The following is a 23,573-nucleotide window of genomic DNA, read 5'->3' on the forward strand; positions in this document are numbered from 1 at the left end:
GTGGGATTTTATTCACTTCATTGCCGCAAATTTCCCTTACAAAATTGTTGGATTAAACGGATAACCATGTCGGATTTGAGGAAGGATATGTGTTGGCTGGTTAAGAATTCACGTTTGGGTAGGTACTGTATATTTGCTTTATTGCAAAGTTTAAGGTTTTATGACCGAAGTAGTCTTTGCATAATGGGTAACTGTCTGTTATTTAATGTAGGCTTGCAATGTTGAGACAACAAGCTGCTGCTTCTACTACCCCCAAGACTAGCCGACAAGCTGACGACGTTCTCTGAGAAGCTGTGTTGGGCTTACTACATACTGTAGTTTAAACAACAAGGGATTATGAACGAAGGTTTTGTAAAATAGGGAAACTGGAAGTTATTAAATGAAATATCTGAGCTTATTGAGCTTGGGATGTTGTTGAGTTGACAGCTTCATTTATGCTCAGAATTGTCTGCTGTGTCCCCGAAAACTAGCTAAAAACATACACTGCACACGGTCCTGCCTAGCAGTGCAGAACAGGAGTGAGTCTGTCGGATAGTGAGCTTCAGTGGCTGAATGCACAATTCTCCTGTTAAGTTTTAATCATGGCTACTCGTTTCGAAAATAGGCAGGTCCTTTCCAGGTATTGATGGCATTTGGTTCTGTGGGGCATTTGAACAGGCCGCAAGGGGACAACTGACTGAATGGAATAGTGTTGCAGGGCTTGTTGATTTGGTTGCATCATTTGTCACTGTAATGTACGAATGGTGAAGGCGAGACCACTCGCCTATTGTCAGCTTGTACTGTAGTAGTCTACTTGAGGACAGTTTGTTTCGCATGTTGGTTTACAAAAATGCTTCTACATTTCAAACGAGTATGCTTGCACACAAGCAATTTTGCTCTGCTTTGGCAAAGGATACGATGCTGTGCTAGTCTTTTCCATATTGTTCGTGCTGTCCGGTTGCGTGGAGATGTGCATATTCTTGTCGTGTTGCTGGTCACAAACATTTTTCCTTGTAATTTCTTATCATGTGTGCAGTCACTCTGCTTAAATGAGCAAGAGAGCTGTAGCTGCGTGGAGAAGAGAACTGTCAAAAACAGCTTTCTCCAGAACAGAAGTTGAACAGATTACGCATGCCTGATAAGTGCGGTGTATCACGGGAGGTGGAGTTTTACTAACACTCGAAACACTGTGGGTAAACACTTTCCTGGCTTGCCTACACACGCAATGCAACTCGTAAATGATACCATATTGATTTATTTATTATGGACCTGATCGCCAAAATTTCTGCCCTGTCTGTTTTCCCTGACATCGGCCGCTACTGACTGTATGATACCATGTGCTGTTGAACTTACACCATGAATTTACTTTTACTTTTGACACCTATGCACCTTGTCATGTTTATTAAATAAAACATTGCTAAAATGGGTGATAAAAATGGGTGAACTGATTTTACCTCAGAGTGGTCTAGTCTGTTGATTTACCTTCTACTGTCCAAGCAAATGCTCCTCCTGGGGACTATACTAAAGAAGCTGGTTCAGGAGTAAACCAGGTTAAGTTAAGAGGTAAATGATCTAATAGAATATTATTCTATTCTATTAGATGATTTACCTCTCAGCTTAACCTGGTTTACACCTGAACCAGCTTCTTAGTATAGGCCCCTGGTCTGACTTTACTCACCTCAGCATCTTAAACATTTTCTCGTACGAAAGCCCGGATCCATTGTCCATGAACGTCAGGCAGTCCACATTTAATATCCGTGTCTTATCAATCCAGAACTGTTTGGCGCTGACGTCAGGATCATAGGCATTGTCTAGAAACACACAACAAGGGCATCGAGCCAACATCCAAACACAGTTAAATTATAACAACAGAGGGCAAAGAGTTCATAGAAGAGGAAAGAGTAAATAGAAGAGTAAAGAGAAAATACATTTTCAGACACTGCCATCATAAGCCTAGTTTCACAGTTGCAGACTATTTCGACCACACATTTTCAGTACATCAGAAATAAAGACTCGAATGTGTAGTAAGAACTTAACATAACAGTTCAGTCCTGAGTGAGACTCGGAATGCAGAACACCATTTTTGCAAATGAATAGCTCTTTTCCAAAACGCTTTAAAAAGCATTTTCATAAAAAAAAATTTTAAAACCTGATGGTAAAAGACAGCATCAGGAAAATTAGTACAGGATTTATGTAATGTGATAATTCCCTTACAAATTCAAACATTGAAATGCACAGAACAGAGAAATACTTGAAAACACAAATTATGTGAATATTTTTGAAATCTGATACATAGCGTTTTCGAAAAGAGCTCTTCAAATAGGTTACTTGGTTCCTACATCAGCGTCCATGTGTTTCGTAGCGGCTGACTGCCCAAGAAAGGGAAAACCTATCCGTGCAAATGGTTCTTTGGTTCTCTCCTGCAAACTCCTGTACACCATGTGGTCTGTAGCGGCTGAGTGCCTGTGTGTGGTCCCTGTGCTGAGCAGCAGAGCTGAGCAGCAGGGGGAGAGACGCACCACTGAGTCAGATCACCCAGCAGGCCCAGTGTTGCGTCGACATGAGCTGCCCGTCGAGCTGCGCTACCCAGCCATTAGAACTCAACACACAGTACAGCCTCTGGGCTGTGTTGCCAGATAAGGCGGTTGGGCTGCTTAGGATGACCGTCTGCGGGTAAAAATGGCATTTAGAAGGGAAAAAAACCCTCCTAATTTTTGGCCTTGGAAATCAATAGAATTGGGCGTCCATTTTTTGGGCTGGAAATCCGCAGCCTCATCTGGCAACCCTGCCTCTGGGGATTAGGGTTAGGGACTGGGCCATGTTAATAGCTGACTGGTAGCTCATCTCGACAAAGCAGCTCATCTCGACGCAACACCAATCGCATCTGTGGCCAACACATGCGGCCATGACGCCAGCAGCCAGCCACAGCGCCAGGCTGCATTAGAGCACCATCACCTCCTTCTACTCTGCCAACATGCAGCCAGACAGCAGCTCAGGAGGAAATCCCACCAAGCCAGCAGTGGTACACATTCACACCATCATCATGAATACAGCATGCGGTTCTGAGCAGAATCTGAGGACGACAAAATGGCTGATATTTTGTAAGTCTGGTTAGCTCCAAACAACGGGCGGCCATGTTTCTGAACTTGATGGCAATTATTATTCATGCATATGTAAAACAGTAATTTTATCACTGCTTTAATTGCCTGCTAAGCTTTTAGATTAGAAAAATCACTGGTGCAGTGATTTCCATACCGCCATTAGCCATACCTAACGGCCCATATTCTCCCATCGTGTGTTAACTGAAGGTTTACACTATGCGCTAACCACAGCATGTGGGGAGGTTGACATGATTGAAATGGCGAAGCGTTACATTCTTGAGACTCTTGAGGTACAGACCACTGAGCACAATCTATAGGTGCAGCTACCAAGGAAAACAAATGCTTTTAACCTGAAATTGGGAAAGTTTTCTTTATCAGTGTGCTTTAAAAAAGCTGGGTTGTGACGCACGCCCATGGGGACCTAGGTTCGAGTCTGGCCTGGGTCGTTTCCCAGCCCTGCCCCATCTCTCTCTCACACACTCGTTTCCTGTCTCCACTCACACTGTCTGTCATAATAAAGCCCAGGCGCAGGTGCACCCAACATGCAGTCCCAGCAGACACACACAATTATTCAGACCATCCAGGTGACAAACCCATCAGCATCTTGTACAGATCTAAATCTCTGCGTGCTATAAAGCGTACTTCAGACTGTAGCTGTGAGTGCTGCAGCCAGAGAATCAATTATTGACTGATGGTTTTTAAGATTGAAAGAGGCCGTCATGAAATATATAGCACCAGAGTATAGGGCGTTAACATGCATAGTGTCAACTCTTGATATTGACATCCACTGTTACAACATTCATTTCATTACGGCAATTGCCTTGGTTAATACTTTTATCATGATGATCAATTCTCAGATGTGTAAAATGTATCTACAGGGTTTGTTCTCTGAAAACATGGAATACGGGTTTCCTCGAGTTGAACATACCAGTGCAGGCATGGTAAATGTTAAAACACACTCGAGGCCCTCATCTCAGCACATGGGGAAAGGAACGGCACAGAGGGTTTCCATGGTAACGACTCCCCTTCAGTGAGAGTGAAGGGGGCTCATCCATGCAGGTGCTCCAACTCCTCACAGGTGCAGTAGCCTAATCAGACAGCCTGTGACGATACACTATGCTGCACACCGCTCCTAACAACCAAGGTGTATGCTCGGTATATGCTTGGAATATGGCTTTGCTTGCCAATTATTAGGAGGCATAGCAGCAGGGAAGGTTTCATTTTTCTTCGGTTTAGGTGAACCTACAACCTAAAAAATATTGGGCTTAGATGGTGGGCCTGCGAAAAACCTGAGATGAGGCTCAAGCGAGACAACCACCTCCCCCCCAGGCAGAGTGCAGGCAGACTATTGCCTTCAAACTGCACATCAATACATGGGTTCTAAATTTTTGTTTTCCCCTGGCTGCGTGAAACTAACTGCGCACAACTCAACCTCTGATTGCTGGAAACCGCTGTCTGTCAAAAAATAAGATCACATGGTTGGCTGCCAGTGTCTTGCCCCTCCGTCTTCACAATATTGTGTTTACAAACACGGTGAACCCATGAATAGCAGCCATCTTTTCCCAACGACTACTTCCCTGTCAATTTCACTTAACTGTGATAAGTTGAGCAGAAAACAAGCAATGTTGTGTAGAATGCACAGTCAGTCATATGCATGGGAATTATATTCAGATTATAATATTTAATTTTTTCGTGTTATCTTTTTTTTGTTACCACTGCAGTCATCGTCAGGCCTCTCAAACTTACATTTCTGCCAAAATCTGCATGAAGGCACAAAAGAGTAATAACTGATCACATATAGTGTAAGGGGTGCGCGGACATCTAGTAAAACAGGTGCTGGATCAAACAAAGACGCATAGTAGAAGGAAAGTCCGCACACTGTTGCTGCTCACCGATTTATTCAACACAACATTTCGACCTCACACGGTACACCTGACGAAGACCGTGTGACGTCAAAACGTTGTGTGTTGAATAAATCGATGAGCAGCAACAGTGTTCATACTTTCCTTCTTCTAATAACTGACTCACAGTCCATGGTCTGGAGAGAGTGCATTCCTGTGTGTAGTGATGAGCATTAGGAAAGGGCATTTTAACTCTGGACTTACCAACTAGCTCTGCAATGGCACTGAAGGGCCAGGTGTGGCTTGTTGAGTTTGTGTGCAGGAACTTTGGGTTGAGCTGTAAATAGATATTTTTTAAAAAGAAAAGAAAGACATTGGAGGGAAAAGTGAAAAATGAGCCAACAATATATCCGATTTGGGGCATATCTAACTTGTATCAGTTATTTTAAAAAATATTTGGGGAAAAAAAAAAAATCCGGTACAAAAACATTTTTGAGTGCTTCAATAAAAGAAAGTGTCAAATAACATAGAAGTTATTCACCTTGAGTACTTGGTAACACTTTATTTTAATGAGGCTGTAATTTCAGTGTACTTAAGTTACTCAATAGGTACAATGTAATAAGTGGTGTAATAACATGCAAGTACAACTGTAGTACATGTTTTTACATTGTACTCAAAACGTGAGTTCTGTGTATCTACATACCAAGGGTGCTTCGGAAGTTCGGGCCTAAGTTAAACCCTTTGCCTCCGAGGAAGAACTCATCACTTTGGTTAAGTGTCATAAACCATTTCAATGGACATTATGATCATTGTTGTTATTGTGGTATGGATGAACAAAATATATGCTGTAATAACATGTTTACATGTTATTACACTTGTTATTCCACTGTACCTAATGAGTAAGTACAGTGTAATTACAGCCCGTTTTACCTTTATTTATTTTTACATGAACAATGTCATTTACAGAACTGTGTTTTTTAAGGTTCCTTTTCCTGTAAATGTAGTCCATACCTAGTCCGGGCCATAGCCTGACTATCATCGACTTTCAAATCTCTTCGAGACTTGGTATGACCTACAACATAACAATTAACTTTTCTCAAATAGCATGGTTGACCCACCTCCCTTGGTTTGCTACTGGTCGAGGCCAGAAAAGGCTGTGCCGAAGTTTAAACCAAACATTTTCTTAGTCCTAATACAATGTCTCTGCTTAAACCATGTCACTGCTTTGAACACGCCGCAACCCAAGGACGTTGGCGCTGATCAAAGTTGATGGGTTCCCCAGCCCTCTGGAGCTCAGAAAGTACTTGCATTGCTTATTTCCTGACTAATTTCGCAACGCCGAAGGTGTTGGGCGTAGCCTGGCTAGTCCATCAGAGGGAGCAATCTCTATGATGGCACTTTATGTCTGCATTTTGGCGTCATGAGCAGTGTTGTGTGTTATGCGGCAACTATGTCCAAGACAAATTTACTTTGGGATCAATAAAAAGAATTTTGAATCTTGAATCAGGGATCTTTGACCTCTTAACACAACTGCTGGCTGAACGCAGATGAGTCATTCGTTCCATTGCCAAGAGGGCGGCCCACGCATAATTTCACATCATATTTGGAACCAAAGATCACCAATGAGATCTGTAAGGGTTACTGAGTTATGACCCAGGTGCCTGGTGTTACAGGAGTGAAACAGAAAGCATGGGAACCTGAGGGCAATTATTATTCAAGCTGAAAATGTGATGCATTTTCAGCATCCAGTAGTGTAGCCTGTTTCTGGTGAAACGAAAGTGACTATCATACAGGAACTAAACTGAGCGAGGGTGAGCTGCAGCGCTTACACATAACACATTCTGACCACACTACACGTTCTGACCCTCGGCCAAAACAGATAATTTACACGACCACCCGAATGGCTTACATCACCCTTCACCTTTTATGTTGCAGATAGGACACAAGATATTCTAAAATGAGAAAGTAGTCTTGCTGTACAGTCGCTATAAACCGCTCGTGCCAAATCTGACTTATTAGGTCAGCTGTGAGATCAGCCCGTGATCATGTGCCAGTAGAATCTAGAAGGCCTGCAGTAACATCAGATGACTTCTGTGTTTTCAAAATGTACTGTGGCTGGCTACTTTAAAACTCGCGCTGTCTCCATTTACCATGACAAGCATGTAAACAAACCACCATGCGCGATTTTGACAGGACAACAGTGTAGCCAAGCGCAAACAGAGCGTGTCCCCTCTATAAATGTGATTTGTCGTCTGTTTACTTTTGCAGGAATGTGCATGTGCTGTGCACTCATTTGGAACACACACTTGTGCAGTGGCGTGCCTTTGCCTTGAGGCAAAAACAACCAATGATCCCCCCGATCTCTCCTTACGACTGACACTGAAATGAAAGAATTTATCCATTGGGCTGAAATATCATTTGGCATCCCCCGGGTTTTTCAAAAAAACATGCAGACGACGTAAAGATGCGTCGTAAACGTCTTTGACAAAGGAAGATGAAAACCATTGGGCAACGTTGTGTGTGACAAGAAAAATAATCATCACGTCACCATAACAACTTGGCACATGACAATCTAAGAAACGCCTCTCACCCTAAACTAAGTTCATTAAAACTCGGAAGCATAGGCCAACACACAAATACAAAGATTAGTTCTATTTAAGACAAAACTGAACCTATTGAAAATCGTTCCTCCACTGGAGATTTCCTCTCGCGCGTAGCTACCGTTATGCTAGTATTTTCGTTGTAGGCGATCCCGATGTTCTTTCCAATACATCTCAAATATGGATCACGCGTGTATGTGGTACAGCACATGTGAAAACGGTGTTATGCAAGTATTTATTACCATTATAAGACGCGAACTCAAGCATACACTCACCGCACTCAGAGGTATGCCCCTCTCTGTCTGCGCCGCCATTTTCCCTGACACGGTTTTCCTGCACGCCCCTGGGTAGGACAGGATTGGCGGCGCAGTCGCAGTTGAGGCCACTACTCTGCTAAAACAAAGGTTAAAAGAGTGGCTGTGCTTGAGTTAAATCATGCACCGTTGGAACGACAGCAATCTAATACACATGCTGCTGCACACCCGATACATATTTTATCATGCAACACAGTACTATTATGACATATAACTACATTTACTAAACTCCCTTAATACTCTTTCAGAGCCCGGATAGCTCAGTCGGTAGAGCATCAGACTTTTAATCTGAGGGTCCAGGGTTCAAGTCCCTGTTCGGGCGGAAATCTTTTGCGACCCAAATCATCTCCAGGATGCTAGAACACACGGATGAACATTTAACATCTGTGTGATCCACTTCGTAGATCAGTTAGCACTAACGCCATTCGACTTAGGGGTCGATTAAATGTTCGCGTAGATGTGGGATACTGCAGAAAAACTTTGTTAGTAGGTTCAAATGCAGCTTTTGCTATTTGCCATATTTCCCGCGCCAAAAATGAGAATGTTTAGGGAAGGACAACATTGGAATCCCAGAATTGACAACATTGTAATCTCAGAAGGTCCCGTGCCACAATGTAGGCTACATTTCTTTACATCGTTCCAATTTCACCATTGACACTGAATAGAGAATTTCACAGATAATTCTAGTGAATTAGCGCTACCTGCTGGTTGTGATGGAAATGGACATGCCCAAGAAGCTGAGAAGACAAAAAGCACAGAAAAACTGTACTGAATACATGTTTTTTTGTTTATAAACACAGTGTTGTGAGGACTGAGAGGGGCAACACACTGGCAGCCAACCACGTGAGCTAATGTTTTCACAGACAGCGGTTTCCAACAAGAAAACAAAACAAAAATTGAGAACCCATGTGGCCTATATTGGGTGGCTCTCACATCTTACAGGATGAGGCTATGAAATTAGGGCAAAAGCATACCTAGTCTGAATACCCTTTGTGGTAGGCTACAGTCATTAGTGTATGATTAAGAGGTAGATTAATTGTTCTCATTTTGAATGATGGGCAGATTTAGGCCTACATGTAGGCCTAATACACAACATTACAAAAATAAGATGCATAAAGACAATGCTTTAACAAAGCATGAAAATGATGCATTTTAAATAGTTTCGCACAATTTATGCTGGCCATTCACAAATGGTATCCTCATTATGACTGGGGCTGGGACCATTACACTTTTTAATGAAAAGGTGAATCTTCTCTGTGTCTGACATTTTGAATTTACAGTGATAGAAATCTCTGGCTACAAAACTAACTGTGCTTTTTTATGACTTTGCAAAATTCTGGAAAGAGTCTGAGGTGCTGATTACACATACAGATATTTTTAAATGTGGATTTTTTTTTACCCGTTTACGTGTAAACATGCCATGTGGCTAAAAATGACAACTCCATAGTATATTTTTTAATCCAGAGTTTTGAAATGCACATTCTGAAACTCTATGTACGTGTTTTGGGAGGCCAAAACCAGTGCGCTTTCAAAAATATCCACATACATTACTACATTACATTGCATTTGGCAGATGCATTATAACCAAAGGGACTTTCAAAAGAGATACGTTTACACATACGTGTAAACAGCTTCTGTCCTGAGAGTCTACAACCAATGTGACCCCCCCCCAAAAAAAGGTTATTTATGTCCTAACTGGGTGGTAGATCTGGCCATTCTGGAATAAGCATGGCAAATGTGTGGTGGGGTATTTTATAGTTTATGGGCCTTTTGATGTTTAAATATAAAAGTCCACTGAAAATTATGTAAATGTTGTAAATGTCTCTGACATGCTAAATGCCGATTTCAGTTCAATGTTTTCTTCAAATACACGAAAACAATACAACACATTTGTCACATCCTCAGCAATGTACCTTTTAGTCTCTAGTCCCCATAGGCCAGGGGGTTCCCTTGCCCCTCCACCTCACTTGTTATCGAAACCTAATTTTAGGCTTCTTTATATGACTACGGTAGTTAACAATAAAACAACATAGCTGGAAAATTTCCCATGCATGTTTTTCAGGTCATCTTCAAGTCTGTGCAAGCTCAATTCAATTGACATTTAATTGACCATTCACAACCTTTGAACCAGACATGATGGTATAAAGAGAAACAAGACTTTCTTTAACTTTATTTTTCTTTTTCATACAATGACAACATGGGAGTTGCTTGTCCACAGAGACACAATAGACACTGTTTTGGGGCAACAATATTTTGGTTTCTTGGGTGTGTGTGAGGATGTGTTTTCATAATGTAGTCTAGAGTGTCTGTATTCACATGATTTCCCACAAAGAATAAAACAAAACCTTAAATGACTTTTTCCTCACGTCTGTGTTTGCCTATAACTGGCACAGCATGTCTGCATCCAGAAGATACAGTATATCAGAACTATTATAGATAAGAAAACATCAGTGACATCTCCACTGTGCTGAGTAAACTTGTCTGGCTTGCTTGTCAAATTGCACGGTTGTCCTAACTACTGTTATTGTCCCCCCCAGATCATAGCCGTGTATACAATGTCTATGGCCCAGATTACCATGTTGTACCAACCTCGGTCACAACTCTAGAACGTGACCAAATGTCTGTAGCCCTCTGTGATGTCTGGATGTCTGACTTGTGTTTTCCGTCATACGGGCTGGCTTAACTACCATTTTTGATCTGTAATTACGCGGAATTGAGATATATAAGACGAGGTTTGAAACCAACAGTAGAGCATCAAAATGGAAGTTATAGCAGCGCTAATGCTACTCATCACGGTGGGAAGCCTGGCGATACCCACCCAGGTAATGCACACTCACATTTCCGGAACATACCAGATCATTCATTAATTTATTCTAATATGCCGCCAAGGCATGCATGATAAAACTTTCTCTTTTTTTGCTATTTGAACAGAAGCCCTCCACAGGAAAAGGGAGGAGAGTTCGAAGACGACCTTCAAGTAATTGTGATTATTTATTATCATGACATACAGTTGGTAAGACATGGGTAAAGAACAGTAGGTGTTAACATTCTTCAGTTGGGAGCCTAATGTTTTGTTTTCTAATTGTTAGATGACTACGCCCTGTTGAACGAAAGGACAGCCATGGATCAAATTATTGAGGCCAATGAGCTAGAAGGTACTGTTTTGCAGATCCAATAGTTTTCCATACAAATGTTTTGTTTTGAAAGTTACAACATCTGTTTTTAATTGAATTGTGTTAATTTAATTAATTGTGTCAAGTGTGGCACTGCGAATAGGTCTCCTGCTTGGATCATTCTTTTGAGCTGTCTTATGAGCATGCTGCTCTCTCACAAACACTTTTGGTTTTCAGATAATTTCTCCATCACCCTTTTCTTTTCCACATTGTGCTTGTTCAGGTTCCCTAATAACTCAAGGGATGACCCTGAGGGAAGGGGACATAGCTGTCTCCAACAGGATGGGTTCCAAGACGTGCTTCGCCAGGAGCTGTCTGTGGTCCAAGTCTGTGGACGGCCATGTGTACGTAGCCTACTCCTTTTCATCAGACTATGGTGAGTATGCAATAATATCAACCAAGCACCATTACACATGTAGCATTATTTCAATTTAGTGACTGTGTTAGATTCACTGTTTGTTTTGGCCTTGGCTTGGAGGCAAGTGCATTGTTGGATATCTTTTTCTTTCAGTTAATGCATATCACCATAACCACATGCACCCCTTCTATTACGAGAAAACATTTCAGAGCTCTCGCTATTTCTTTGCTTTTTTTTACATTTTGTCTTTGTGGTCTTGACAGATGAGGTGGACAAGCGGACCATGAAACAGGGCATGGAGCTGTTGGAGGAGGACACCTGCATTCGCTTCGTACCTCGCACGCACCAGAGGGACTTCCTGGACATCCAGCCCAAGTCTGGGTCAGTGTCTAGTCTACCCCATTGGTTATGATATTATGACACTATAAATGATCAAATGACGTGTGTCATGGTGAGCCGCCGAATGTGGCAACAAGTCTGTTCAGCTCAAGCTAACAGACATCTTCATTTCCTTCAAGATTTAAAAAAAACGTACTCTTCTTTACTCTCCTCTACACTCTACATGCCAACAGTTTTTAGTCAACACACCATCATTACCAGAGGTGTCAAAAGTAAAAGTAAAAGTACTTTTGTGGTGTAATTACAACACTACCACATGGCATTACATAGCCGTTACACCATTTACTCCATTGTAACTAATGGGATAGATAGACTGTGTTATTACTGAAAAATACTGAAAACAAGGATCCACCACAAACTTGATCCAACCAGTGCACAGTTAGCTGATCGTAAGCTTCTGTGGGAGGGAAACTGTGTTTCTTTTTTTTACTTTTACTATTACTTTTGACACCTCTGGTCATTACTAAACTACAAAATGCAAACTATTGTAGGAAAGTGCTGCTTTGTATCATCTAATAATACTGAAACGGCAAGTAGGTGACAACAAGAACAATTCAATATTGGTTTGAATTCCATCACAGCATTTGTACAAACCATATTTTCAACAGGTTGGACTCCAAACTCAGATGCTTTGATAAATCATTTGTTTCTAGTCTGAAGTGGAACACTGAATTTGCAGTGAAATACTGAAATTGAATATCCATGCTATAAATGTCTGTGGTGCATAAAAAGTAGTGATGGACATCCTGGATTCAGATAGTTCAATCCAGTGTCGTATATTCCAAATGACCTGGTTTCACCTGTCCAATTAGGCCATTTAGAAAGGTAAAACAATGTCATTTTGAAAATGTGGCACTGGATTGCAGATTCTAAATCCAGGTTGACCATCAAAGTACTATAAATGGCTACATTGAAATGAATCTAAATTGTCCTGCAGGTGCTGGTCCTACCTGGGCTCGCGTGGCGGGAGGCAGACTCTGTCTATGCAGACGCCAGACTGCATGTCATCAGGTGTGGCTGCTCACGAGCTGATGCACGCCTTGGGCTTTGTTCACGAGCAGTCGCGTGCCGACCGGGACAACTACGTGACCATCAAGTGGTCCAACATCTGGAAAGGTACAGTCACGAAAACAAAAGAACTGAATATAGCTATGCTTGAAAAGAAATTAATGAGAAATGGGCACACATGACTACATTTCAAATGTTTGTATGTCATTTCAGAGGTATATGAAGTAGAAATAGAAGTAAATTCATGATATAAGTACAACACTATTGCACTCTACCTAATAATGTTTTTGCTTTTCTTTTTACTTCTACCTTGTATACATCTGTTCATTCTGCTCTGGAAATATGCTTGACAAGCTAAGCAATCTTGACGTGGGCGACTAAGGTGTCAAGAAGCTTACATAAATACACATTTCATGACAAATGTTACCCGTTTTACATGTGTCTTGAAATGTTCATGTCCATGGGGGCATTATGTGTATTTTCGTAAGCTACTTGACACCTTAATTATCCCCCGGGGATCAATAAAGTTACTCTATTCTACTCTACTACTACTCTACAACTCACACGACTGTCTGTTATTTTGCTCTATACCATCAGATCGTTGGAGGAATTTTGAAAAGTTCAAGACAAACAATCTCGACACCCCATATGACTATGGATCTTTGATGCACTTTGGAATGTGAGTAAAAGCAACATGTTGCACCTTACATTCTTTAATACAACCGTTACAAATTTGACCTTCCTCTCATGACATGTTTTTTTGGTTATTAAAGGTTTGCCTACGCTGAAGACGACGACCCCACCATCATTCCAAAAACAAGCTGGAGCGTTCAGCTGGGACAGGGCTACGGCCCCAGTCGCATGGACAAAATGAAAATCAACAGACTCTACAAATGTAGTTAATTGCTGTTTGCATTTCAGTCAAATACAGTAAATATACAATTGCAAAAAACTGAAACACTGCTAGTGTGTGACAATACTGTTACTGGGTGATAATAATAAGTTATCCTCTGAAAAAGAGAGGAACGTCATAAACAACACAGTCTGACAGCATATACCGTAATGTGATTTTATGCAACTTCCTGATGTATCCTTGTGGTTACCAATAAAATGTCAGATTTTACACTACACCCATGGAGTCAATTTAGGTCTGTCTTCACACCTACATCTACATTTTCTAAATCTACAATTGTACACCTTTTTCTTACTACTGTACAAAAAAGTCCATAAAGCTCACACACTTGAGGAATGCTGTTATGTTATAAGACGTCTACTCAGCCTTCAAAACGTATCCTTAGCTTCAACAGCTTTTCATCTTTATTTTCATCTCCTAAAGCTTGAACAGAATTAGCATACAATACATACTGTTGAGATATTTCACAGTATCATTCATTTAAATGCTTTCATCATAGCTTAAATGAAAACATTCAGGGAAAAACTGCTGCGATACTATAACAATATCCTTATGGTAACCACAACCTTATGGTTTCATTTGCATCCAATAATTAATCAGCTGTGCTGTGTTTTTCTTAAGAGCTTCATTGCATAGAATTGGCTGATATTCTGTACATTTTGGTGAGGCTTTTAATAAAATGAGCATTGATCATCAAAAAAATGGCTTGACGTCACATGAGGTGAAAATTAATGACATCCAAAGCTATGTAATTTTCGCATGATAAGAGCCTTGATTTAACGCCATCATGTCATCAGCGCAGAGCAGTCTAGGCAGATGCTGGGCGAAGCAGCTTGTCATTGGCCAAAGGATTAGGCTAACGGCCTTAAACACAGACGGCAGGCTACCCACCTGGGCAATAAACAATGATCTGCACCGCAGCCCTCCTGGCCATCACCCTCTCGGTGGTGACCGAAATATGGACGTTACCTCTTCAGGTTAGTTACAAAAACAAAGAAATATGTACTTTTCCTCTTGGTGAAGTTAGAGATTTGATGGTGAATATTGGATAAATCTTTGTGTTTCCACTGATGTGTGGCTTGACTGTCACAGAATGCGTCTATGGTAGAAGGAGCCGTTCGGAGGATCAAAAGGGAACCATCGGGTACTGTATATTTCATGATTCCTCTAAATTATTTATGACACTTGCATTAAGAACTAATTTTGTTGTTTACTGTGAGTCTAGTCTAATAGTTCAGAGCCAATTATACTGAATATAAATACTATAAAACTGTGCTCATTAAGGAATACGGATCTTTGACTAACATTCACATTCAATACATTTTATAGGGTTTTTAGACCCCGAGGACATAGGTGTCATGGACAAGATCATTTCGGCCAACAGAAGTAAGTTCAATTACAAAATCGCATAAATAGCCTGTTGCAATAATACTTCTTAAAATATTCAGAGCATTCTTTTTATCCGTCTTAAACAGGATTTGGCGTGGCTGGGGTCTCCATAAGGGATGCAGACATTGCCACCTTAAACCCACGCAGTGCTCTCATCTGTCCGGGAAACTCTTGTCTCTGGCCAAAATCAGTGGATGGTTTTGTTTACGTTCCATACATGATCTCTCAGTTCTATGGTAAGCACACCAAAACAGTATTACAGATCCTCATATTAGTTACTGTGTTATACAACGTTAATGCACTGACCAAATAGTCTGTTAATTCGTTGACCTGGATTCATGAGCGAGGGTTGTGATTTTCAGATGACATGGACAGAATAACCATAGAAACCGGTATGCTGGATATCATGTCAAAAACTTGTGTCAAGTTTATCCCAAGAACCCATGAGGCCAACTTCCTAAACATCCAACCGAAGAGGGGGTGAGTGCTTTTCTGCTTCAATGTTAATAAGTATTTTCCACATGTAGTTGTTCTTGCTTGAAAATTATGACTAAAATTATGAAAATTATGTGCATTTTAGTGATCAGTTTAAGACTAATGACAGTTAGTAGGATGACTATGAATGAGTACAACTGATGAAAATAAGTAAAAAAAAATTGGCTCAGTAAATGTTAATGTCCTCGTATCAAAGCACTGATGTATATGCAAGCGTATAGATCAGTGTGCTCGTTTTGCTACCTGTGTATTCTATTTTAGCATCTGTTCACACAGTATATCAAGAGAGTATATTATCAGAATCTTAGTAGATATAAGGTAAAGGAGTAACTGATTTGAAAATAATTGCATTAAGAAATTGATATCATTGATATCCGCAATTTACACCCCTCACTTCCTAGCATATGCAAGAATAGATCAATGTGCTTGCTCTGCCACCTGTGTATCCACCTGTCTATTTCAGCATCTGTTCGGATACAGTATATCATGAGAGTAAGCGTATATTATGAGAATTTTAGTATACATAATGTGTAGGGCTGCACAATTAATCGAAAAATAATCAAAATCGTGATAAAACAGTGAAATCGAATTTATGTTTTTAATCGTGATTTAATCGTGGCAATAGTGACCTACTTTTGAGAGCGTCCTTGAAGCCAGAGCATACTGACAGGCTGGTGTTTCTGGCCAGAAATCTGTCCACTTAAGTTTCATGCTATTGCCTTTACATAATTATTTCAATTCATTGTATTTTGCTCATCCCGTATGTAATTCATTCTTGGTTATATTTCATCTTGTTATAATTTTCAAAAAAATCAGCAAAAATCAATAATTGTGATTAATAATCGTGATTATGATTTTGACCAAAATAATCGTGATTTAGATTTTTAGATGCGTCCCAGCATCTCTATAAGAGGGTCTGTCCGTCCGCTGTCCGTCCGTCCGTCCGCCCGTCCGTCCGTCTGAAACGCATTCCTTGTCTGAAACGCTGTCTTGTCTGAAACGCTGTCTGAAACGCGTTCCTTCCTGTGTCCACAAGGCGGAGGCAGAGAGGCATTTTGGCCTGGAGCGAATGTGTGTCAAAACTAGTGGTGGGCCGTTATCGGCGTTAACGTGCTGCGATAATGTGAGACTCTTGTCGCGCGATAAAGAAAATATCGCACGTTAATCTATTCTCAAAATATAGGTTTGGAGTTTGGGTATGCACGTCACCATAGCGTTTAATTGACAGACGCTTTTAGACTGCGTCGCTTCTCCTCTCTCCACCTGTTGTTTCAGCAGACCTACTAAATATGAAGTGTTTGCAACTGAAAACATTAATCCCTCTGCCGTGGTAGTTGTTGTTTGAGTGCTTTTTCATAAGTGGTAGACTAAAGAGACGTTATTGTTTGAGGTGAAGCATAGAGAGACATTATTGTGTGTGAGTAGCTACCAGCCCGACATAGCCTACATTTCCTCACGCATTGCATAGAATACATAAACAACTTCCAGAAATCTTGCCTGTGATATAATTGCAAAACATTCTGTGTGATAGTCCTATGCATTTTGAAGATTGTCAAACTGAAACTGTCAATATCTACTCTCGCTGAATGTTTGTGTTGCAATCGCGCACATTTGCGATTCAGTGAGATATTCTCATGTCCGACGGTAATAAACCTCGCGGTTGTCGCGCTTGACTTTTTTTTTTTTGCAAACTGAATTCATGTCGAGTTGTAACTCATCTGGCATTCTAACTCTGAGAACAACTGTCAAATCGCCGTGTACCAGTGCTGTAGGTTCTAGATAGGCATATCCAGTAGCCTGGCTCTGCTGAGGGCTGCTGTGCCTACTACGCGCAGAGCTCCTCCCTCTCTTAAAGGAGCCGCTGCTCCTTTTAACAGTCAGTGGCAGATTCTCTCTCTCTCTCTCTCTCTCTCTCTCTCTCTCTCTCTCTCTCTCTCTCTCTCTCTCTCTCTCTCTCTCTCTCTCTCTCTCCATTAGAAATGAAATGCTGAATTGTTGAGGTAATATTGTTTAAATAGCCTAAATGTTTGATAGATTTATCTGTATTTGCCTCTACAACTTATAGCGCTGTTCATTTTGAAATTTCAGTATCTTATAACTGTAAATGCTTCCTAACATATTGGACACACTTTACACATATTGCTGTGATTTTTTCATCTCCAAGTATCAACATGACCATTTTTTGAAGATGAGATGCATTTTGGAAAAAAAGATGAGCTCTGGTCTAATGCGCCATCTGTCTTAAGAAACCCCAAGGTTTCTTTCAGCATTATTTCACTATTGTGCCTATTCTGAATGAGCCATTTTGATATAGATTAATCTAGATTAATCTAGATTAATTTCATAATTACAGTGAGATTAATCTAGATTAAAAAAAATAATCTATGCCCACCCCTAGTCAAAACGTATATTATATGTTACCAAACCGGCAAGGCTAAGCTGATGGCATTGTGAGACAACTGAGGGAACATTCAATTTTCAGCATTGTGTTGCGTTTGGACAGTGGTAGGCAACTTCGTTCCTTCTCCACAGCACACCAACACCACTGTGAGTGTCACTTAATGTTCACGGTCTTGTGATAGGCCTACACTTCGGCTGACAGTGTCGCATTGTGCAGCTATTTTGGTTCATCAGAATGGAAATTAACGATTTACAAGTCGGCAGGCAGTATTTCACACAGATGTTTGTGCTCGGATAGAGGGGCGTTAGCATTGCATAACGCTCCACGACATGGAGCCGTAATAAGTTCACAGGCGCCCAGCAGCGCTACAGCACTTCCTCTAAACGCGAGTTTGCAAACATTCTGCCACTACGTTTCAGTGAGTAGTCAGTGTTCTCGAACTAGTAGACAGATGGGCCATTTGCATTTCACATACGCTGTGTTACTGTTGTTCTCGGGCATATCGCAAGGGAGAACGCTCCACGACATGGAGCCGTAATAAGTTCACAGGCGACCAGCAGCGCTACAGCTCTTCCTCTAAACGTGAGTTTGCAAACATTCTGCCACTACGTTTCAGCGAGTAGTCAGTGTTCTCGAACTAGTAGACAGATGGGCCATTTGCATTTCACATACGCTGTGTTACTGATGTTCTCGGGCATATTGCAAGGGAGAGTCGTTTTCTGCTGGCGGCGCGTGGACCCCACAGGTGCTTTCCCTTGCGCTCAGAGAGAGCACGGGACAGAACGCGTATTTTGCTTCGTTTGCAGTCGTATGCATTTGGTAAACTCTGCCACTGAAGCTCACTGCTTTGTGCCTTGACGGTAAAAAGCTGGCATTGAAAATTAAGCGCACAATGCATCCAAAGTGTGAACCCATAGCGCATGATTCACCCAAACGGTTTTATTTATTGATTAGGCTATTTGGCGATGTTTAGTTTCTTTCCCACATGCACATGACGCTGAAATGGCGTGATAGCCTACTAAAGGTTGATAAATAACCTAGTACTAATAATATCTGGTAATTTGTAATGTAGCCACTTGATCTATGTGAAATTTGAAATTAGATGCTTCTTTTCCAAATCCAAGCATGATGGCCTTATTATAGTCTAAACTGCAAAATACAAAGCTTTGTCTCGTCATTTCACTGCCTGCCACATTATTTGGAGTTTCCATGGGCAATAGGCTATGACCAATAAACAAAAAGCACATCCTCAGAGGGGGGTGGGCGTTGACAGGTTAGGAGGAGGCCAGCGGGGCGTTTTGGGGGGGAAAAAGGTTGGAACTGGCATAGAGGGACGCATCTGTTGTCCGCCTGTCGGCCTTGTTTCCATAATCGTGCAGCCCTAATAATGTGAAAGCCGTATTGAATTGAATTCTTAAGTATCAAAAATAATTTAATTGCATCAAGAAATTGATATCATATAAAATAATGTTTGAGTCCGCAATTTACACCTCTGACTTCCCATTGGCTCTTCCTTTCCGCCCCTGCAGCTGCTGGTCTTACCTGGGCATGATCGGTGGGCCCCAGACGCTGTCCCTCCAGACTCCGGCTTGCATGTGGTCGGGGGTGGCCTCGCACGAGCTCATGCACGCCCTCAGCTTCGTCCATGAGCACTCGCGCTCCGACCGGGACGCCTATGTCACCATACGGTGGCAGAACATCATGAGAGGTCAGTACTTTGTGTATGAACATTGGACTAATGGACTATTTCAGTGTCAATGATGATTGGCAATGGACACCAGATGGAAATTAGCCTTAGGTCTACAATCTGGCACATTTACATATACTGTATGTCTATGTATGTATGCATATGTTCATTAATGTGCAATGTCCTGAAAAAAAAGTTAAGTAAAGTAATGTGGTGTGGTAATGTGTTTGGGTATTTAAGTTCTATTCACACTGTTACAATGCTGCACACTGAAGAAGGCCCACACTAAAATGCATCTTTCCAAATAGACACAAGCAAAGTGTGCCCTTTTTTGTTATCTATGGACATTCTCATCGGACATCAGACGAGATTTGCTCCACAGAATAGTCAGGCCAGGCACACTGAAGGTATTCCAAGTGGGCCTTGAAATCCTTTTCTAAAAACAAAAATAAGGCGCGTGTGTGAGTTGGTGTTGGTTTATTCGGTTAGAGGCGGGCACCAGACATTTGTGAAAATTTCAAGTGGGCCCCAAGTTGGAAAGGGTTGGGAACCCCTGGTCCAGAATTTCTAACGAGATAGGGGGGACTACTTCATTTTGGAGCATTTCCAGCTGCTCAATAGGGCATGCCTAGCCTCTTTTTGCAGATGGGGTCACCGGGCGGGCCTATTCACTATTTGCTGAAAATACTCAACTACATCATAACAACATTGCTATGACACTACCGAAAGCCTTAAGTAACCATTTAAATTTTAGTGACAATAAGGTTATAACATAGGCAAAGGGGTTAAGGCAATGAGGGACCAATTCTGTTAGCAGGTGAGAGAAAGAATGGACAGTCTTATCAATAATAGCTACAACCAATAGTACACGGAGGCATTTCATAAATGCGAGTTGGACACACCTTTGCATCCCCTCAGAAAAAAACGGGTTGACAAGGCAATTTGGCCAGACCAAAGGCTCAAAGAGAGTTGCAGTCGCAATAGCCAAACTAGGTCAGCATTGTTCCCTCTCCAGAAACATAAATACAGTTGTATCAGACTCTGCTAGACACAACCTACGACATGCTGGTGGCTCTGAGTGTATGTAATGTTATGTTTATAATTGGACTCAAGGAAAATTACTGGTTGCTGGTGACTTATAATCAGTTTTTTTTTGTTGCTCACATGTCTGTCTGACAGGCCAGGCACACAACTTCCAAAAGCACAGGACACACAACACCTTGGCATATGATTACAGCTCAGTCATGCACTATGGAAGGTAAGAAGGTGTGTGTGTGTGTGTGTGCGCATGTCCTTGTATGTGATTTTGTGTGCATACAGCATACAGTCTGTGTATGTGTTTGTGTCGCTCTGGGTCCTTCTGCATTTCAGTAGTTCATGAGACACCAGTAATACCAAGGCTGTTTTCAGGTATGCCTTCTCTGAGGAGGGAGAACCAACAATTATCCCCAAACCAGACCCAACTATGCCCATTGGACAGAGAGATGGACCCAGTGTATCGGACATTCATAAAATAAACGTTCTGTATGATTGTGGTGGGTAAAATAATACTGTTTGTTCCATGCTACCCCAGTTCATACTCTCTGTTATTAAATCTATAAGCTATGCGTACACTTAAATAACAAGCTTGATTACAACTTGAGCCCTATTTTTGAAGCCTTTGACGTGTACAGTGCAACTTTCAGTCTGAATGGACAAAGTGATAACAATCCTTCTAGTATTTTTTCCTCATAAATGACCCATGACTATGCTCCATACATTTATTGTAATTACATTTTTCGATGTGCCCCCTACAATGTGCACATGGCAATCACTGTAGGCTGCCAGGAATCCCCTTCACTAATAATGAAGTACAATTGCATGTCTTGCTTTTTTTTCTCCACTAGGTGGCATGGTTTGACAAGAGTAACAATTTCTTATTCGGGACTGGCATGAAGACTGATGGAAAATAAATGTTGTAATTCTGTTCTAGTTTTAGCCATTCAAATGTAAGAATTATGTTCACTTGCATATGAATAAATTAGTGGATGTTGTGGCATATTGGTATGTTCCTGTTTTATGTTCCTAATTCTGCTTGGGGGCGGTTTCTTAAGATCCTGCTGTTTGCAACACTGAGATTTTATTTTACAGCACCTTTTGGAGAGTTAGACAATTTAATGTTATGGTTTGATCATAAATTTTGATTATTGCGATCCTTTCAAACATGTCAGCATACCTGGCTGGTGCTTCCAAAACTACACTCATCTTCACCTATCCTCATTTAGAACAGGATCAGAGGTGAGAAGAAGTAGGCTAAATTCAACAGCACTGGTACATGATACCAAAGATTCTTTAATTCTAACATTTAGATCGTCTCTGATGATACTACATTCCACTGAAGGCCTACCTAATGAGTACCTCATGATGATTTTTCTTCTACTTGCATGTATCACAATTATGCCCAAGGTGTACCACTGAATTTAGGGATATGAATTTCACATGAACAAGGTGCGTACATTGTAGAAGTTCTACACCTCCAAACCTTGTTCCATGCACTCAGACAGCAAATGTAAGCATACTGTATATGATGTGAAGAAAAGCAAAAAGCATGCAACAAACCTTCAGGCAAGCAGACTGAATTGAACAGTAAGTTCCAGATCATGTCAGGTGTCTGTTCAACTGTTCAGAAGGCAGTGAACGGAAGTTGGCGAGTTGAGGGAAAACACCAACAGATGATCTGCACAGAGGACAGCCAGAACTCACAATTAACAGTAGTCTAGTCACCAGAGGGGGGTCACGCGCACCCCCTGTACTTGTTGTCGAAACCTATTTTTTTAGACTCCTCCATATGTCTAATTTACAATAAGAGAGGTTAGCATTGCTGAAAATTGTCCCATGGGTGTTTTTCAGGGCTCATCTTGGAAACAGTGCAATAGCGATTTATACAATTCTGACATTTGACTATTCACATAACTTTTGAACCAGACATGGTACAAATACAAATGAGACCACTTTTCCATATAATTCTAGCATGGGGAATTGATTGGAAGGGTCAATAGGTTCATAAAAACATGTTTAGACTACTTTCTAGGAGAAAAATGACTAAAATGTATCAAATATTCTAGAAATTCTGACAGGAACTAGTGTGTAGATTTTCAAAAATGGTGTAAAGATGACATTCATTGCAAGTATTTATGACTAGAAACATTCTTTGACTCGAGGTGACTACCATACATGCTGTCATTAACATTAAAACATCCCTGTCACCTTTTAAGGCTATGCTTAGTCATGGTTGATGCGAAAAGCATAATATTAGCAATCAGATGCATTGATGACTTGACCCTTCCAAAGCATCCAAAACAGATTTTTCAGTGGTTTACAATAGTATCAGAAGTACTTAGAACATAATGAATGTTTACCCAGTTTTTGGTGACAAGAAAAGCCTCAATTTGAAGATGGCCGCCACCAGGCCCACAAAATGAGCATTGTCTGAAAATTACCATACAATGACCAGGAATAGTGATGTTTGATATGTATTGGGATAATATAATATTCTTACAGTTTTTCTCGATTGCTTACACACAATTTTCGGAATCAGTTCTCGAATTCTCAAAACTCTACACACAAATCTCTAAACCTCACACACAACGGGCAAAACTCCTCACTACCTCTGAAAAATGCACGTCTTGTCTCAAAACAATGTACTCTCTTCTAAAAAGGTAATTTTGTTCTCAAATGACACACACAAGCAGTCATTTTAATACACTCTTATGTGAACCATTGAACACTAATATGCACAAGGTAAAACTCTATACTCAACTTGACACAGGGTAGAAACTTATTTTCTTCAGTGTTCTACTAACTAAAGAGGGTATTTTTTCTGTAGTAAAATACTGAAATATTGTTTTTAGACTCTGAGTTCACAGATGTGTGCAT

The 23,573-nt window shown here is 41.0% G+C and overlaps 3 protein-coding genes and 1 non-coding gene across 4 annotated transcripts in view; 3 read left to right on the forward strand and 1 right to left on the reverse strand.

The window, feature by feature from the left end:
- morc3a (MORC family CW-type zinc finger 3a) overlaps nucleotides 1-7,851 on the reverse strand; it is a 33,249-nt gene extending 25,398 nt beyond the window's left edge. Inside the window, exons 1-3 of the mRNA XM_063213963.1 lie at nucleotides 7,797-7,851; nucleotides 5,186-5,258; nucleotides 1,658-1,790 (exon numbers count right to left, since the gene is read on the reverse strand). Coding sequence (XP_063070033.1) covers nucleotides 1,658-1,790; nucleotides 5,186-5,258; nucleotides 7,797-7,835 — 245 coding nt within the window. The 5' untranslated portion in view covers nucleotides 7,836-7,851. The remainder of the gene's footprint in view (nucleotides 1-1,657; nucleotides 1,791-5,185; nucleotides 5,259-7,796) is intronic.
- A 233-nt stretch (nucleotides 7,852-8,084) lies between these two features.
- trnak-uuu (transfer RNA lysine (anticodon UUU)) lies at nucleotides 8,085-8,157 on the forward strand. Its single transcript has one exon. It is a non-coding gene; the product is annotated as a tRNA-Lys (tRNA).
- A 2,437-nt stretch (nucleotides 8,158-10,594) lies between these two features.
- On the forward strand, nucleotides 10,595-13,799 carry hce2l2 (high choriolytic enzyme 2-like 2). The gene is made up of 8 exons (XM_063212951.1): nucleotides 10,595-10,657; nucleotides 10,767-10,812; nucleotides 10,925-10,990; nucleotides 11,232-11,384; nucleotides 11,630-11,747; nucleotides 12,703-12,881; nucleotides 13,371-13,452; nucleotides 13,547-13,799. Exons 1-8 carry the CDS (start codon nucleotides 10,595-10,597, stop codon nucleotides 13,674-13,676), a joined length of 837 nt encoding a protein of 278 aa, XP_063069021.1. The 3' UTR covers nucleotides 13,677-13,799.
- Nucleotides 13,800-14,591: 792 nt separating this feature from the next.
- hce2l1 (high choriolytic enzyme 2-like 1) lies at nucleotides 14,592-21,696 on the forward strand. Its single transcript, XM_063212952.1, has 9 exons — nucleotides 14,592-14,663; nucleotides 14,779-14,830; nucleotides 15,016-15,072; nucleotides 15,162-15,311; nucleotides 15,438-15,555; nucleotides 19,501-19,679; nucleotides 20,838-20,916; nucleotides 21,069-21,193; nucleotides 21,545-21,696. Exons 1-9 carry the CDS (start codon nucleotides 14,592-14,594, stop codon nucleotides 21,556-21,558), a joined length of 846 nt encoding a protein of 281 aa, XP_063069022.1. The 3' UTR covers nucleotides 21,559-21,696.
- The last annotated feature ends 1,877 nt before the right edge of the window (nucleotides 21,697-23,573 follow it).

This window comes from Engraulis encrasicolus, chromosome 13 (assembly GCF_034702125.1).
Source record: "Engraulis encrasicolus isolate BLACKSEA-1 chromosome 13, IST_EnEncr_1.0, whole genome shotgun sequence".
NCBI lineage: Eukaryota > Metazoa > Chordata > Actinopteri > Clupeiformes > Engraulidae > Engraulis > Engraulis encrasicolus.